This window comes from Ailuropoda melanoleuca, chromosome 7, assembly GCF_002007445.2.
Source record: "Ailuropoda melanoleuca isolate Jingjing chromosome 7, ASM200744v2, whole genome shotgun sequence".
Classification (NCBI taxonomy): domain Eukaryota; kingdom Metazoa; phylum Chordata; class Mammalia; order Carnivora; family Ursidae; genus Ailuropoda; species Ailuropoda melanoleuca.
The window spans coordinates 78,273,643-78,292,882 of NC_048224.1; the positions used below are offsets into that span (position 1 = coordinate 78,273,643).

The 19,240-nt window shown below is 39.9% G+C and overlaps 1 protein-coding gene across 1 annotated transcript in view; it reads left to right on the plus strand.

Moving 5' to 3' along the window:
- FREM2 (FRAS1 related extracellular matrix 2) overlaps positions 1-19,240 on the plus strand; it is a 164,861-nt gene that overhangs the window by 69,373 nt on the left and 76,248 nt on the right. Inside the window, exons 4-6 of the mRNA XM_034665086.1 lie at positions 3,039-3,269; positions 17,217-17,342; positions 18,447-18,698. Coding sequence (XP_034520977.1) covers positions 3,039-3,269; positions 17,217-17,342; positions 18,447-18,698 — 609 coding nt within the window. The remainder of the gene's footprint in view (positions 1-3,038; positions 3,270-17,216; positions 17,343-18,446; positions 18,699-19,240) is intronic.

Below are 19,240 nucleotides of genomic sequence, written 5' to 3' on the forward strand. Positions count from 1 at the left end.
TAAATTTAAGCCCAATTTGTAAGCTTTTTGATTTCAAGAATTCTTTTTGCCCCATCGAATAATGTTATGTAAATATATATGGTTTACCAGTTGAATATTTGTATCTCCAAGTAAGAGCATTTTTTGTGCATTGTGTGTTCTTACTTGACTTTCTCATCTACCACATTAGATTAAAATGTGGACTAATCCATATCGTCCACAGTCTATAGGCCATTTCTTCATCCTTTATTAAAATGGGCACTTACGTAAAGGGTCCTATGGAGGTATGAAGTATTTAGTATGTGCCTACCTACCCTCAGATTTTAATGCACAAAAGATTTACCTGGATCTTGCTAAAATGGTGATTCTGATTCAGGGGGTCTGGGGAAGGGCCCGAAATTCTGCATTTCTAACAAGCTCTCATATGTTGCTAACAAGATAGTTTAGCACTATACTCAGAGTCGGTACTGTGTGTTAATTATAAAAAGGAAATCTTTATTTTTGATCCAAAGTAAGTTTAGTATTTCATCTAAGTCTTATTTTACCCTCTAAAAATATAACCTGTCCTTTTTAGTTTTATCCCATGTTTGAGAAGCATATCAACAGTTTAAGACAACAATCTTTTTTCCACAAAATAAAGAGGTACTTAGGTGGCTCGGTTGGAACAGCATGTAACTTTTGATTTTGGGGTTGTGAGTTTGAGCCCCATATTGGGTGTAGAGATTACTTTAAAAAAAGAACATCTTAAAAAAAGATAAAAAAAGAAATAGCTTGTGCCTTGAGAAATACAAGAATAAATGCAAAAGTACAAAAGACACAAACAACAGAAAACACAGTTTTTCAGTCAGTTAAGCATCTGCCTTCAGCTCAGATCAAGATCCTAGGGTTCTGGGATTGAGCCCCTCCTCGGACTCCCTGCTCAGCGGGGAGTCTGCTTGCCCCCCTTCCAGTCCCCCCTGCTTGTTCGTGCATGCACTCTCTGTCTCTCCCCCCCCCCCAAATAAATAAAATCTTAAAAAAAAAAAAAATAGAAGTCCGTTCCTCTTTGCTTGGCAAATCAGCAATACTGCCTATTTATAATTTACATCCAACATTCAACTGGGAATATTTTATAAAATCCACCCAAAAAATTATATTAGCAGCAACAATGAGATTTGGTATTACAACATATATTTTATTAGGTTGGATAACTTGATTATCACTTAGTAAGGATGACTGGTTGGAACTAGTGGACATTCCTTGTTATTTTACTCATTTCTTTTTGTTTTTAACTGCCTTTTGAATCTCTAGGAAAATAATGCCTTGTTGGTGAAACAAAACAAAACAGAAAACTGGGCAGTAGTTATCAGAGACCAAATAATAGATTCTTTGCTGGCTCATGCTGCTGGGGATAGATGGGTCAATGAGCAGCATGTGTGCTGGAACCTCAGAGAGAATGATTCCTTTCATCATCACCTTGGCAGTGAATCATGGTGGACCCAAGAGGTGTTGACAACCTGTCTGTGTGCACTAGGAACCAGAGAACCAACAGGAAGTCTGGGGAAACATTCAACAAAATATGTAGTGCTGGAATTCCTAGTTCTGAGCCATTTTTCCTCCTGACATTAAGGAGATCATGTTTTACCTACTAGTTAAAAAATGCAATATTTTTGTTGTTTTTCTGAGATCTATAAAACAAAAATATTTTAATGAAATATTTATTTTCATCTTCATTTTAAGATGAGACTAACAGTCATGTATTCAGATGTAGAAATAAATATTCACATTAATCTTGCATAAACACCACTCTCTAAAATGACAATTATTTCGGTTAAATGAGAAATGTTACAAAGACTTTATTTTTCAGACTTTTAATTCTAATAGTCACAAGATTTTATTTTTCCCTTTTTGTCTGTCTTTCCTACCAACTTCTCTTAAAATGCCAATGTTTAAAGAAATATATTTGAAAATTATTCTATTAACTGGACTCACTAAGAGGTTCTGATTCAGTACTTAAGGATATACTAGTACAAGTACTACAATTTTATAATTTTTGTATGACATTGGATTTTTTGACTCTTGGCTATTTATAGATAATCTATTATTTGAAAACATGGTATAGTAATGGTGAAGGTCCTCTTGTAATGTAGCGATAGACTCAGAGATCCTTCAGCTTCCTCAGCTCGCTGCAGTTGACCTTGAGTGAACCATCAGAGTAAGCCAAACATACTGCTCGTAATAACCATATATATTTAGCTTTCCAGTTCTGTTCACATGGTTTCATGGAATTCTGAAGCGTTCCACCAGAAAAAACCTGGTTGTGGTCATGTTGACAATCACGGAATTAGATTCTTTAAATGTGTAGAGAATATTTTAAGTGTTTATTATGCTTGGCCATTTACGACTTTGATTATCAAAGAATTCTTGATTCACAGAGTCTCTTGTTGGTTTATATTTTCTAGTTAGAGAACTTTTCTTATGTTTTTATCATATGATATGTGGAATAAAACACATGCAAAAGCAAATGTGAAAAGTTTTTAGACTAAATTTGTAGCAGTAAGAATATTCACAACATGAAAATCAATTTACTGGGTCTTGCTTTATAAGAGGTTCCACCTAACACAAACATAGCTCAAAGAATATATAGGAAAACCATCATGAGGTAAGAATGGGATAGAATCACGAACTGGCCAACGCCTACAGGAGGACACTTTCACTGTAGGACCCATACCCAGCCGTCCATTTCATGGAATCAAACATCGATCTAGTAACATGCAGGATAAAGTAACACATAAAAGTTAACCACAGGGACGCCTGGGTGGCATAGCGGTTAAGCGTCTGCCTTCGGCTCAGGGCGTGATCCCGGCGTTACGGGATCGAGCCCCACATCAGGCTCCTCCGCTATGAGCCTGCTTCTTCCTCTCCCACTCCCTGCTTGTGTTCCCTCTCTTGCTGGCTGTCTCTATCTCTGTCAAATAAATAAATAAAATCTTTAAAAAAAAAAAAAAGTTAACCACAAAGAAAACTTTAATGATCCAATTGAAAATGAGACTAAGAAAATGATACCATTTTTTGTGAAGGTATTGGCACAAGAGATGGGACTGCAGAAAAAGACAAAGACTTCAAGGGCAAAGCACAGAAACAAGTGCAGTTCAACCCAGGCCAGACCAGGGCCACCTGGAGAGTGCGGATCATGAGCGATGGGGAGCATGAGCAGTCGGAGACCTTCCAGGTGGTTCTCTCAGAGCCTGTGCTGGCTGCTCTGGAATTCCCTGCAGTGACCACGGTGGAGATTGTTGACCCAGGAGATGGTAAGAGCAATCATCAACTTGTTTGTATTGTTGTTGGGTTTTTAATGACAAAATATCTCATAAAGGATGTTTTAAATTCAATGTTTGGACTTTATGGGGAGAATATTCTAGACTCATAGTTCAGTATTCTCAGATACATTGATGGGAGAGGGAAGCCAAAAACTTATAAATTAATTGATAAGGGAAGCCGTATCATTCCAAGTAAATGAACTACAAAATGCGCACGATTATCAACATGTTCTTTCTCTTATTATAATTCTATCTTTTAGAAACAATATTGTTCATCTCCTTTTTCTTGAATTAATTCATTATTTCTCCAAGTCTTTTAAATGTCTTTTAAAATTTCCTTTAAGCAAATAGTTACGAATTAGACCACTTTGGCATTAATTTGCTCCCCATGGTACACTTGATTGTTCAAGTTTCCTGCATGTATTTATGAGCCAAAAATTTTCATTTGGCCCTTATGCCTCCACATTTGTTGCATAAAAACCACCTGACCTGTCCCCACTCTCTGGTGACTCGTGTTTTGAATCATTGTTCTTAACTCCTATTAGGTGATGCTTTGTTGTCAGTGCACACTTTTGGCTGATGTTGGTAAAAGTGAGTCTCACTGCTTTTGTGTGTAATTTGACCCGTTCCCTCCCCCTGCCATACTTCCACAGTGTTGGCTTGTCTCAGTGCAGTCAGGAAAAAAAAAAAAAAAAGAGAGAGGGAGAAAGAAAGGTTGAATGGCTTTTTGAGGGCTGGCATTTATACAAAGGTTGAAGAGACTCTTCTAAAGCTGAAATCCTGTCGGAAGCCAGGCGTGACTTTCTTTTCAACTGCCAGCCTACTTTATTTTGTCAGTCAGAAAACTCTTAAATTTTCTGTGAAGATACAATCTACTGAGTACATGAAATGGAGATGTGTGGAACACTCTGGGTTAACAAGACTAAACATAATTAGAGAGAACGCGTAAGAGAACTGAGGCTTTGGGTCTGTTTGTTTAACTAACATCTCTCCTTTAGTTAAATATGAAGTTCAATTATGTTTATAATTCTTTTAAAGAACAGTTGGCATTTAATTACATTTAGTTTTATCAGCACTATCTAGGAATAAATAATTAAATTTTCTTCTGGTCCTGAGTTTTGGGTAAGTGCTAGCACAACAAAGCTCTCTTTTGAACAAGCCCATGGCAACTTTAATACATGTAAACTGGCCCATCAGTTAGTGTTTGTTTGAAGCCATTTCTTTCTTTCTTTCATTCTTTTTTCTTAAGTAAGCTCTAGGCCTAATGTGGAGCTTGAACTCATGACCCTGAAATCAAGAGTCATATCCTCTACCAAGTCTGCCAAACACCCTGGAAGCCATTTCTTGATATTTATTTGCCAATTGGTATAATTGCCATAATTTACCTTAAGAAATAAGACAGTTAAACTCAGGGCACCTGGGTGGCTCAGTCGTTAAGCATCTGCCTTCAGCTCAGGTCATGATCCCAGGGTCCTGGAATTGAGCCCTGCTTCGGGCTCCCTGCTCAGTGGGAAGCCTGCCTCTTCCTCTCCCACTCCCCCTGCTGGTGTTCCCTCTCTCGCTGTGTCTCTCTCTCTGTCCAATAAATAAATAAAATCTTAAAAAAAAAAAAAAAAAGACAGTTAAACTCATGGTTGCGCCTGGGTGGCTCATTCGGTTGAGCATCAGACTCTTGGTTTCAGCTCAGATTGTGATCTCACAGGTCTTGAGATCAAGCCCTATGTCTGGCTCTGCTCTCAGCCGGAAATCTGCTTGAAGATTCTCTCCCTCTGCCTCTCCCCCAATCTCTCTCTCTCTCTCTCTCTCTCTTGCAAATAAATAAATAAATAAATAAATCTTTTTTTTAAAAAAAGACACTGAAACTCATTTGTGCCTTCCTATTTATAAGCTCAGAGTAACACTCTATGGTCTATACCCATACTAGGTCTGAGAAGTGGAATATTAAAAACAAAATACAGAGGTGCCTGGGTGGCTCAGTCAGTTAAGCATCTACCTTCAGCTCAGGTCATGATCCTGGAGTCCCGGGATCCAGCCCCACATCGGCTCCCTGCTCTGTGGGGAGCTTCTTCCTCTCCGTCTGCTCCTCCCCCTACTCATGCTCTCTCTCTCAAATAAATAAATAAAATCTTAAAAAAAAAATGCATACACACACACGCACACACACACAACGCAAAATGAACATAATTTCATTTCATGTGATGGTCATCTAAGTTATGGAATTTTCTAGATGAAGTTCAGCCCTAGTCATTCTAGGCCATGATCATCCCTAGGGTAACTGACAAGTGTCCCATAATGCTTGGTATATTCCACATCTTGTTGGAGACCATTGGTCTTGAGGTTACAAGATCTGAGTTTGATTCCCAATTCCACCATTTCTAGTTTTCTGACCTTAATCAAAATCAAACATGTTTTATTAAGATTTAGTTTCCTAATACGCAAAATAAGAAAAATTAATGATTCCGGGGCGCCTGGGTGGCACAGCGGTTAAGCGTCTTCAGCTCAGGGCGTGATCCCGGCGTTATGGGATCGAGCCCCACATCAGGCTCTTCCGCTATGAGCCTGCTTCTTCGTCTCTCACTCCCCCTGCTTGTGTTCCCTCTCTCGCTGGCTGTCTCTATCTCTGTTGAATAAATAAATAAAATCTTAAAAAAAAAAATTAATGATTCTCATATTGCATCGTTCTTATGAAAGAGTTCTATAAAACATAAAGCACAATACAAATGTTATTTCTAATATCACAAATAACATTGTTAGATTTCATTTTAAGAAATTAAAGAATCCTTTTTTCCCCCCCATAAAGGGTCACTTTCCCTACCATTTCAAAATTTTAATTGTTTCCTTCTACACTGTGTTGTAAGTCTGCACATATAAATTGGCTAGCTCTAGGAATCATTATGCCTGTAAACTCCTCCTCTGTGTATTACTTCTAAGACATGAGATTTTATTTTGAATGCATTAAAAATGTATCCAGCTCATACTTGTGCTGAGTACAACACTATGTTTTAGGTATGCAAAGATAATAGGCTATAGTTCTTTCTATCAAAGCAAATATGGTCTAATGAGAAGGAGAGCCCTATAAATAAGTGGTGGCAATAGAATGTGATGTGGTACAACAAAGTACGTGCAGTGTTTGGGACTGAGAAGAGGACATATCCAACTCTGCTATACTTTAGTCTGGAAACGGTCTTTACTTAGTAGCTAGTTTATATAAACACATGCAAATACATACTTCTCCCAGTTATTTACTTACCCATAAGTGCTACTGATAATGATAATAATTGAAATTCGTCAAACACTTATTATTGGCAGACAGTTCACTTAACACATTATGTACATTCCTTCACTCGCTCTCTTTATCTCACTACCTTGTAGACATATGTACCATTTTAGGCATTTTTCTTGTTTATAGAATGCTCTCAATTTCACATGTGACAAATTTTATTTTATTATTTATTCTTTTTTTTTTAAGATTTGATTTATTTATTGGTCAGAGAGGGAGAGAGAGAGCACAAGCAGGGAGAGAGCAGCAGGCAGAGGGAGAAGCAAGCTCCCCACTGAGCAAGGAACACGATGCGGGACTCGATCCGAGGACCCTAAGTTCATGACCTGAGCCGAAGACAGACATTTAACCGACTGAGCCACCCAGGTGTCCCCACATGTGACAGATTTAAGAATACTCTTCCCATTTTTTATGACAAAACAAAACAACTTACTGACATAAACTCTACACACATACAAGCATATACATACATACATCCCAAATTCTCACATGTTCATAATTATACTCTTATAATACTCTATCCATTTATATATTTTTTTAAAGATTCTATTTATGTGACGGAGAGACAGCCAGCGAGAGAGGGAACACAAGCAGGGGGAGTGGGAGAGGAAGAAGCAGGCTCCCAGCGGAGGAGCCCGATGTGGGACTCGATCCCGGAACGCCAGGATCACGCCCTGAGCTGCAGGCAGAGGCTTTAACGACTGCGCTACCCAGGCGCCCCGCATTTATATTTTTTAAGTTAGATAGTTGTGATTTAAGTAAAGATTTTAAGTGACTATGCATTTTGTTCAATACACAAGTGTCTGCATCTACTGCAAAGATGATACATACACTTAGGTGCTTATTTGTTTCACCTGAGGTACTGCGCAATGCCCATATGGATGTTCTATGGTATCTCTCATGCCTCCAGATGTTGTGACCTGGCTGGGAATAGATTGAATCCACTCCAAAGAGTGGGTTGAGTCACTATGTCTTCCTGCATCTTCTGTGCAGGAGGGCAGCCTGCTTCAAAGGGCAAAACCAATGAGAAGAAGTGCACCCCAGTCCTCATTCCTGGATGCCCTGGGGCGGCCATGCTTAGAAGGGCGCTTATCTCCTAAGGGCCACAGGCCGATGTCTCTATATCCTGCCAATCAGAGAGGGGCCACTCAGGCACAGCTTAACTGTCAGATGGGACTTCAGAAGCCCACATTTTTGTTGAGAAGAGAAAAATTTTGTTGCATGAAAATAGAGGACCGAAAAGGGGCTTTTCCTTCTACTCAACAAAGTGCTGTGGGAGCACAGGAGGAGGACACGCCCTTCTGCCGTGACTGTGGATATCAATAGCTTCCCAGACAAATGGGTTTAGTCATTTACTGAATACGCCAATAAATTTAACTTCCTCATACATTGAAGTCTGTGGTACAAAGAGGAAGACTAGAATACGAAGAATACAGACTGCTAAGCAGAGCTGGTAACTTCTTTTCGTCATACTGCCTTTGCCCCCGGTGCTTGTGGCCTTGGAGACATTCCCATGGAAAATCTACTCTTGTCGTGATTTTTACCTCACTGCTTTGTCCTCTATCACTGCTATCCTCCCTTGTTTCAATGTGATTCCACAATCTCCATCCTTTACAAATGCACATAGAAAGTTCCAGTTGGGAAGGGTTTTAAAGTACGTGAAGTGTTTAACTCATTTTCTGGATGGGGAACCTGAGAAATAGAGCCATCTTTAAATCTCGGCCCAAATCCACCACTTGGAAGCTGTTGTATTTGGTTGTCTTTAATATTGGCAGAGATGGGTAAAATAACACTTTGTCTGAGGGGATGGCTATCCTCTGTGGAGTCCCATTGAGCGGTAAAAATTCGCTTCTCGGAGAGATCCTCTGCAGCTGGGCTGGACTGAATCAAGAGCAGACAGCAGATCCCCGGAAGACAAGAAGGGCTTCGAGGGAATTTCAGGTCACTGTCACTGCTTCTGCCCTCTTCTCTAACCCCGAGAAGTCCACAGGGATTATTCCATAGGCCAAGGGATAGTAATTATAGTACCAAGCTCTGCCATATTTGAGTATCCACCGTGAGCCGGACACTGCGTTAGGGGCTTCACAGTCTTGTCTCTTCTAAACCTGCGATTTATATGTCAGTCTCCAGAGGAGATCTCTGAGGCTCAAAGAATTTATTTCCCCAGAGTTCTCTGCTAATAAGTGCCGGAGCCAGGGTCTGAATATAGAGAGAGATTTTTTAATCCCCTATGAAGCCCTTCTCTTTTCCCTGAGTTTTCCAGTCTTCTGTCATTCCACATGACTGAAAAGAAATAATATCCAGAATCATAATTAAATGGCACACGTTGCCAACAGCAGCATTGTTTCACCTATTCTTGTATATGAAAAAACAAACAAAACCAAGAACAGAGTGATTCCTTCTCTTCTTATTCTATTTATTTTCCCTTTATATATCAAGCCAAAAAATATATTAGTATAGGTGAACAAAACAAGGGTTGCAGGAAGATGATCAAGACTACTCCAGCTCTTGCACAATGCATCTATGTTCAACAGCTGTTTATTGAACATCCGCTCTGTGCCAGGAGTTCTGCTAAGAGCTAGGGATGAGGGAGCCACATTGAAGAAGGCACACTAACTCTGGAAGGGTATCTTTAGGTGGTTTCCATGAAATGATTACAGTTAACAATACAGGATGCTGTGTGCTGTGATAAAGGAGCAAGTCTCTAACCTGGAAAAAGATTCTTAATTTCCTATATATTAGATTCCCTAACTTTCAGACATAACACCATCTTTCCTCACTCTTAGTAGTATATAGATATTAATTAATATTAAACATTTTTATTTCTGTTAAGAGGAAAATAGGTAAGAGCTAAAACCTATTTGATATTAAGATCCCATTCCTTTTTTTTTTTTTTTTTTTACTTTGAATAATTTCTAACCAGGGTAAATTGAGTTTTATGTACTTTATTAGGAGAACATGGCCTCAAATACAGGTATTTGACTATGGATACCTAGCATAGACATCTAAAGCCCATAAGTATTTTATGCAATTATTTAGTAAGTACATTTGAAGTGTCTGCAAACTTCTGACTGAAAGGGCCTCATTCTGATACCTTTATGATATCGAAATCAACCATGAACCTCGTGAATTAAATATTTGATCTCTGTAATCATTTTTTGTATGATCAGATTAGGTTAATTCTGTATAATATATAGTAGAAAATAAGTAAACCATTCAAGAGGAAAGTAGAAATTATAGCTCAAGAACCCTGACCTTATTGGATACGAAGAAAAGGCAAACTTTTGTGTGCTGAGTGAACCAAACCCATTTCATGGGGTAGAGTTCAGATGACATAGGCTATTACATGAAACACAAACACTAGTTATTACTTCTAAGATTTTGTACCATTGTCAGTGTTGTCATAGGGAGATCACTGGCTAGCCGATGAGTGTGCCAAAACTGAGGTCCAGAATTAGTGAAGTGGTGGTCCACTGCAGCTTATCACACCAAAATGATAAAGCAAGCAAAAAATCAATTTCAGTGAGTGTGGAAGCTTTTTTGCTTTTCTTCTTTTCTTTTCTTTCTTTTTTTTTTCTTTTCTGATAATGGAAATCTTTTTGTCTTTTTAAATTCTGTTACTGTGAAGCACAAGTCATTGTCTTAAGAGAGACAGACAATTCTAAATACTTGTTCAAATTACAGCACACATCTGCACATTTCTGGCACCAAAAGGCGGATATGAAAAAAGGTGCTGCAAAATAAAACCATTTTAGTGGTGTAAAACTGTCTGAAAGTTTCTACGTTCACAAAATGAAAACATTTAATGATAGGAACAAAGATTCAATTTTACGTTTGCTTAGTGCTACAGGATGATTTTTGGACCTCATGGCATCCTGATATGAACGCATAATACTTATTCTCATGTGATTTAGAGGTTTTCCTGATTCTCATTTGTGTCTCTTTTGAGTCCCTGTGAAATTAGCCTATATTAATCACTATGTCTGTTTCAGAGTAAAAAAACAGACCATGGAAATTAAGAGAGCTGTCCAAGTTCAAACATATGAGGGACAACTCAGTACCACTTGTTGCCCAGTCTAAGGGCACCATGGTAGCCGGGGAGGTCCCGGAATATCTTCGGGGGTGTTTTTTGAATGTGCCAAACTTTCCAAAGGAGGTGAACCCTCAGTGCCTTTCTCCATGTGCTGCATTTTCTTTCTCTGTTCCATTCTAACAAAGATTTTAGAAGATATTTTGTTCTATCATGTTTTTAGTAGAATCTGGTTTTTCGTTGTTTTTTTTTTTTTTTTACTCTCTTCAGGATAATTGAGAAAAGGACAGCATGAACATTATCTTTCAAATGGAACTACAACTACTTTATTTCTAAGAACAGAAGTCATTTCTTGCCTAAATGACAGCCCAGTCAAACCTAAAAATAAAATAAAACCAGCAGTTGCAGATCAAAGCACTCATTACAGTATAGATGCATTGACTAATAAAGAACGCACTCACTTTATTCAGCTTTATCTTTCAAAATACAGACTAATGAAACCGATCTGAAAATCTAAATGTAACACATGTTCATCGTCAAGAATTCTGAGAGATTTAAAGAAGGAAAAGTCCCTTGTGGGCCTACCCCGTGGAAAAGCCAGTGTTAAGGATGGAGAGATTGACCCTGAAGGCATTTTTGTGTGTGTGTGTGTCTCTATTTACTTAGTAGAGAGTTTACTATTTCTAGAATATCACCCTGGTTTTGCCTCTCAATGAAACCCCTTCCCAGAGGTTGCTGTAGCTTCCGTTCAATGGGCTCATTGGGATCTGACATATGATATGCTGTTATATTACATAATACGGTATTATATTCATACACATATTATTATGTATTTATACATGTAACACATAATACTTCTATAACTTGATTAATATAAATATCATACATATTTTATACCTTATGTAATACTTTTATAATTTATATGTAGGAGTTTATATATGGAATTCTATGAATACATTGGATCTGTAAAAGAATTCTCAAAATACTTGTTTTTAGCTTCCTTTGTTCTGCCTCTGCTGTCCCTGCCGGCTCTGTTTTAGCAGTAATTATGTGTTTTATAATCTCGGTTGAGCCTTCTGTGTCTCTGGCGTGAGTGCTGCTGCCTGCTACCCTGAATGTTCTTCCTTTAGAAGTAAACCATAGCGGTTATGGGCTTGGTCTTCGAGACGGGCTTCTTGGGTTCAAATACGGACATCGCCACTACTGGCCTTAACTTCCGCTGATTCCATAACCTTTGTGGGCCTCCTGTAACCTCTGTGTGCCTCATGTTCTCGGAGGTAAAATGACAGCCATAATAGTTCTCATATGAAAGCGTTGCTGCCAGGATAAAACCAGCCAATACATGTAAAGCGTTTAGAATGAGGGCTTCACAAACAACAGTAAGAACCCCATACGTATTAGATAATAGTATTTTTTTGGTATTAGGTAATAGTTTTTAAGGATGATACACAAATGCCACTCTGGGGGGTTTAAAAAGCTGTGCTTGCCTGAGGCAGTCTACATGTGAACTCCACTATACATACGAAGTGAACTTGAAAAATGATGTTAACTAGAAAAATCTACCAGGGAAGCTTTTCTCCCCCTCTCCTTTTCCTGTTTCTCCCATAAACCACCATTTCTGCCCCAAGTTCAGTCAGCAGAAGACTTAAACTTGGTGCTGGACCTCTTCGCCCTCTGTCAGACCGAGTGTGGGAGTGGGTTCCAGAGCTAAGGGCAAGCTCTGGACACCTCGCTTTCATCTTTATTCATACTTCAAACCTCCCAGCTCGAGCAACCAGTACTGGCTTGTTATCAAACTTGCATGGGCCGTAGCCTGTAGGAGGAACTCAAGTACTCAAGGTATGAAGTTACAATGCCATACGTGGGACTTTGATGAATAACTTATTTTTAAAGAGTTGACCAGTATAGATTAGAAGTACAGGGCAAGTATTATGTATGATCAACTCTGTCTTAGGCTGCTGTAGCAAAATATATAACACCCTGGCTGGTGTCAGCAACATTTATTTCTCACAGTTCTTGAGGCTGGAAGTCCAGGGTCAAGGTGCTGGCAGATTCAGGCTTGTGGTTTGATGCCTTCTTGCTATCTGCTCACATGGTTTTCTTTGGTGTATGTGCGTGGAGGGACTGAGAGAGGGAGGCTCTTTCTATTCTTTTAAGTATACTAATCCCAAAATGAGGACCCCACCTTCATGAACTCATCTAAACCTAATTCCTTCCCGACAGTCCCCACCTCCAAATATCATCACTCTGGGGGTTAGGGCTTCTGTGTATAAATTCCGAGGGACACGTTCAGTCCACAGCAAACTTCAATAAAGAAACAAAACTTTGTGTAGTATTTATACTAATGCCATTGGAGTAAATGACCTGAAGACTGCTAAAACCTAAGTGATACCAGACTTAATTTCCATTAGTGAATTAAAAAAACTTACTGGAATTCATTGAACACCTGATTTGAATATTTTGTGGCACTTTGCGTATTTTTTCTAATGAAATGTTATGATAATTTGTATATTGAAATTTTATGTTTGGTAAAATCCTACTTCATAATAGTAGGAGTAATTTTGCCCTTACAAAAACTCATCTTAAAAATAAACAAGATATTTCTCTAGATGTCACTCCATTGACAGCAAACTTTTTGAAATGTCTGTGCCTTTTGTCTAGAATTCTAGTTTCTCTCTTCCCATTCATTCCTTCAGGCTTTTGTCCCCCTTACTCCACTGAAACAGTTCTTGCAAAGATAACCAGTGACTTCGGTTTGCCAAATGTAATGGTCGATTCTCGACTTTCTTGACTTGTCAGCAGCATTTGAAGCATTTCATCAGGCCCTTTGTCTTCCAACACTTTTTGCACTCGGCCTCCAATATCCACACTCTCTTGGTTGTTCTCATCACTGGGACCCCTCTCAGCCTCCTTTGCTTAGTCTTCTTTATCTCCCTGACCTCTAAATGCCCTGAGGCCAGTCCCTGGATCCATTGTCTTGTTTATCTACAATCCCTCCCTAAATGATTTTATTCTGACTCAGACTTCACATACACCAACGTGCCAGTAACTCCCACTTTTATCTTTCCCATCTGTACCTGTGCATTGAAATCCAGGATTGTGTGCCCCACTGGCTAATTTGACATCTCAGCTTGGATACTGAAAAGACACCTCCAAATCAGTCAATCTAAAATAAAATAAAGCTTAATTTGAGTGTGTCCAAAATGGAGCTCCTGATCCACCCCTGAATTTGATTCTCATGCAGTCACCTCCACTTCTACAAGCAGCACTTTCATCTTTCTAGTTGGTCAAGACAGCAATAACTTGGAGTCACCTTTTTTTTTTAAGACTTTACTTATTTATTTGACAGAGAGAGAGACAGCCAGCAAGAGAGGGAACATAAGCACACAAGCAGGGGGAGTGGGAGAGGAAGAAGCAGGCTCCCAGTGGAGGAGCTGATGCGGGGCTGGATGCCATAACGCCGGGATCACACCCTGAGCCGAAGGCAGACCCTTAACGACTGCGCCACCGAGGCGCCCCTGGAGTCACCTTTGACTCTTCCGTTCTCACATACCACAGCTGGTCTATTAGAAAACTCTTCTGGCTCTTCCTTTGTATGTCCTGCATACAACCATATTATACCAGCTCCCCTGCCACCACCTGATCAGTCTTCTGTGACCTTTGACCCCACAAAGCCTCCTAACTGAGCTCCTAGCCAGCTCCTGGCCTTCAATGTCTATTTATCTCACAGCAGCCAAAAATAATGTTCTTAAAATATGTCAAGTTACAGCACCCCCATATTCAAAGCCTTCTCATGCTTTTATACTGAGAGATGCATGGACATACACACAGACAATGGACAGACCACATATTAAAATACAACTCTGACCCACAACCAACAGCAACTGGGAAGCGACACCATAGCCTCTGAAGTAATCAGCTTAAAATCGTCAAAATTTGATCAATAACTGACAGCTTACCTAATTTTTCTCCTCGTTTTCAACTTAAGACCAACCAGAGGAAGCAGATGTTCTCCTGTAACTAGTCACCTAGGATGCCCCACTTCTAGTCAGCCTGCCCACAGCTTCCCTGTGCCAGCATCCTCCTTTCAGGGCACAGCTGCAGCCTTCCTTTTCTTCTCCTGGAAAGCTCTCCAGCCCCTCCAACTCCTCCAAAGTCCTGCCTTTGAGTCTCTGCCAACCCCGGCCCACACCCAGTCGCTGCTTCTCTGGTCCCCCTTCTCTTGACCTCTCTTTACTCAGTTTACTCAAGCCACATTGGCCTCCTGCCATTCCTATACACACCTGGCATGACTTTGGCCTGAGGCCCTTTCACTTGTTCATTCCTTTGCCTGGAATTCTCTTCTGTAAGTTATTTACTGAGGGCATCTGGTTAGCACCTTGCAATCTCAATTCAAATATGACTCTATCAGAGATACTTTGATATATAACACAGGCCCACCACGGCACATACACTGTGCTAGCCCTCCCTGTCCCCTCAGCACACTCTATTCCCTTCATATAACTTGTTACTTCCTGACATACTATCTATTCTTGTATATTTGTTTATTTTGTTCCTCTTCCTCACCCCCAACTAGAATGAAAACTCCCTAATACCAGGGGTTTTGTTTACTTCCATATCCCCTCTGCCTAGTAGGAGTGTCTGGCAAGTACAAGTCACTCAATCAGTGTTTGATAGATGAATAATTAGTTATAAAATCTAATAACCCACCCTTTTTTTTTAATGGTACCATTTTTTACATTGATGTATCAGTCAGAATCTCAGAAGGAAACAAATGACACTCAGTTTTTTTTAATGTAATAATTTAAATTTAAATTAATTTAAGTAATTTAAAAAGAATATAATAATAGGACTATTTACAAGGTTGAGGGCAAAGATTGGGAAATCACCAGGCAATGTAAAGGCTAGTAGGATAAAGGCTAGTAAGAGTAGGCACCATTACCACCTCAGGCCTGAGGGCAAGGGAAGGAGAAGTTAGCTGAGCCCAGAGAATGAGCTAGGGAGTCCAGTGGGCACCATGACCGTTACTTGGGGGAAGGGGTGTGGCCAGCCCTGAACCCAAAAGCAGCCAGGGGGATGAATGGTGCAGACCTCATTCTGCTCTTGACCTCCCAGCCCTGCCTGTGCTCCCTTTTGGCTGACCCATCGGGAAGCCAGAGCACAAGGGAAACCTTTGATGTGGTTCACATTCGTCAGTTCCTGGGGCACAGGGCAGGGTGGAGAGGATGGAACATGGACCCTAAGCGCCTATGTCTTATTCCAACGGTCTTTTGTAATCATCAAAAGCAGTGTGGCTTACTGTTTTTAAAATAACAGTGAAGCATTTTCTATATGTATGTGAAATTTTCAGTGAAACAGACTCCCAGTCACCAAAAGATCTGTTTGGAGGTTATCATGTCAACTTATTGGACTAAATGTTTTTCCTGAACGCAACCTAGTTTTACATTGATTGAACTGTATTTTTCACCAGTTTAATTATGCCATTTTTATTATTTAGGGTACCTTTCAACTACCTTAAAAATGAATCACTGAGACTTATTATATAAATATAATGTTGTATACTGTGTGTTATCGTTATTTCTCTAGGGGAGGAAGGAAACCACAGGTATATTCCTTATAGCTGACTGATAGATTTATGAATTCTAAAGGAACTGCAATTTAAAAAACAAGCAAACAAAAAAAATCAAGTGTTGAACAGTGCATTATTATATTTTTAAGCATTGATGATTCAAAAGGAGCACATTTGAGGTAAAGAGTAGAAGAGCAAATTTTATAAGATCTGAATTTTAATTTTGACTCAACCATTAAGAGGCCTTGACAGGGGCGCCTGGGTGGCCCAGTTGTTAAGCGTCTGCCCTCAGCTCATGGCGTGATCCTGGCGTGCTGGGATCAAGCCCCACATCAGGCTCCTCTGCTGCGAGCCTGCTTCTTCCTCTCCCACTCCCNAAGAGCAAATTTTATAAGATCTGAATTTTAATTTTGACTCAACCATTAAGAGGCCTTGACAGGGGCGCCTGGTTGGCCCAGTTGTTAAGCGTCTGCCCTCAGCTCATGGCGTGATCCTGGCGTGCTGGGATCAAGCCCCACATCAGGCTCCTCTGCTGCGAGCCTGCTTCTTCCTCTCCCACTCCCCCCCTGCTTGTGTTCCCTCTCTCACTGGGTGTCTGTCTCTCTGTCAAATAAATTTAAAAAATCTTTAAAAAAAAAAAGAGGCCTTGGCAAATAAGTTCAACTCTCTACACCTGAGTTTCTTCATCTGTAAAGAACAAGGTGGGACAAGGTAACTTTGACATCTCTTCTGCCTCTAACATTTGACTACGGGATTGGAAGGTGGTGACCTGTGTCAAGAGAACAAAGTTGCATTTAAAAAGAAGTATGTCAGCAGCACTGATTAATTGAGAAAAAAAGCAATTACTAGAGATAAAAGCAATGATGGGCTTTATCTTCAGGTTAAGAATTCACTGGCCCAGAGCCTGCACGCTTTATATCCAATATTGCTTCCCTCTTCTCCTTCCCCTCACGCTGTGTTATTCTGAAAGAATATGCAAGGGGGAAAAGTTGATCATTAGAACAATTTTAATTTGCTCAGACAAAAATAATAGTAGCTGTGATTGTGTTTTCTCCTTAGAGTCCACTGTATTTATTCCCCAGTCTGAATACTCCATTGAAGAAGATGTCGGTGAGCTGTTCATTCCCATCAGGAGAAGTGGAGACGTGAGCCAGGAGTTGATGGTGGTCTGTTACACACAACAAGGTAGCTCGATTTACCAAAGAACTGAACTATCCCTCCAAAGATGTATGTGGAAGCCTCTTTGACATGTTGGAACCATAGCATTCTGCCTTGAGGGGTATGCTGTATTATTACAGCTTTCATAAAGTACAAAGAAGTATTTATCCAGAAGTCTTCCTTCACTGTTACACCTCTGAGGAGAAAAAAAGCAATTACTAGAGATAAGAGGGTCTGGAGGCCCTGCTGTTACTTACCAAAACATACGTGATTCATGTGGTTTCTTATCTAATACTCAAAGCTGTTTGGAGTGTAAGAAATTGAAGTTCCCTTCCCCCACCCAAACCCAATCAAACAGAAGAGGGTTATTTTTTAAAAAGAGAGGGATGGGGGGAGCAAAGAAATACATACCTAAGGAAAAGAAACTAATTTCAAACTAGTTTGAAACTCTGGATTTCAAAATATTTCTTTTACTCATTGGGTAAGCCTTCTCTGAAAGATGATTTTATATAACGCAAAATTAAAATTTATACATAATATTCATTAATATACTAAATATCTTTCTAAGAAACAGGTAGATTTTCTAAGAATGTAAAAGAGAAGGTCATATATGCAGTTGATATCTGAGCAGACATTCGTGAAATTCCCATTAATGTATTTATATAAGTTGAAAGGCAGTAAAGAATTATGGTCAGAAACACAGACTTCAGGGTCCACCTTGGGCTCCGGGTCCCAGAGCAAGTGGTTTAACCTCTGTAAGCCTCCAGTGTGTAACCCCCAACAGAGTGTTGAGAGGATTAAGCAGGTAATGTGCATAAAGCACTTGGCACTCTGCCTGCACACAGTAAGCGGTGGAATAGTAGGAGCTTTTATTTTGTAAAGTTGTGTTTTTCTGAAAGACCAGTGGCAGGAAGTAGAGTAGAAAACTCTTGAAATGTAATATTCTTTGTGTGCTTGAGACCACTGTGAGGGTGACTTGTGATGCTAAATCAGTATGTAGGCACTACTGCAATTTCCAGGGGGGTTCGTATACGAATTGACCATGAAGATATTGCATATGAAAATAATTATTTCTGGAAACACCCTTGTAACATGTCCTACATAAACAGTGTTCGGATTCTCTGTCCGTAGGCACGGCAGGCGGAACTGTGCCCACATCAGTGCTGTCCTATTCAGATTACATATCCAGGCCCGAGGACCACACCAGCGTCATCCGTTTTGACAAAGATGAGCGTGAGAAAATGTGTCGCATCATTGTTATTGACGACTCCTTGTATGAAGAGGAGGAAACATTCCATGTTCTTCTGAGCATGCCCATGGGTGGGCGGATTGGATCGGAGTTCCCAGGGGCTCAGGTTAAGATCGTCCCTGACAAAGACGATGGTAAGTACCAATTTACTTGAAAATTATTCCTCCTTCCAGGCAGACCAACATCAGGGGCAACCTGTGACAGACGAATGAGAGTGTAAGAGAACTACAGCATGCATGTTTATTTTATGGTTGTTTTTATTGTGTGATTCAGTTTCCAAGTTGGGTGGATCAATTTGTCTCTCTTGATTTAATATTTTTAAAAGGCGAAAGTCACACTTACGTGTGTTTTTTTCCTCTGTACAGTTTTCTTTTACAATGCCATTTACCATTAAGTGATTAAACTTTTCCAATCTCATGAGGAAGAATCGAAGCAATTGTAATCAATTTATTTCCTGTTTGTTTTGTCTTGCTTTTAAAAGCTTGTATTTTGGGGCGCCTGGGTGGCACCAGCAGTTAAGCGTCTGCCTTCGGCTCAGGGTGTGATCCCAGCGTTATGGGATCGAGCCCCACATCAGGCTCCTCCACTGGGAGCCTGCTTCTTCCTCTCCCACTCCCCCTGCTTGTGTTCCCTCTCTCGCTGGCTGTTTCTATCTCTGTCAAATAAATAAAATCTT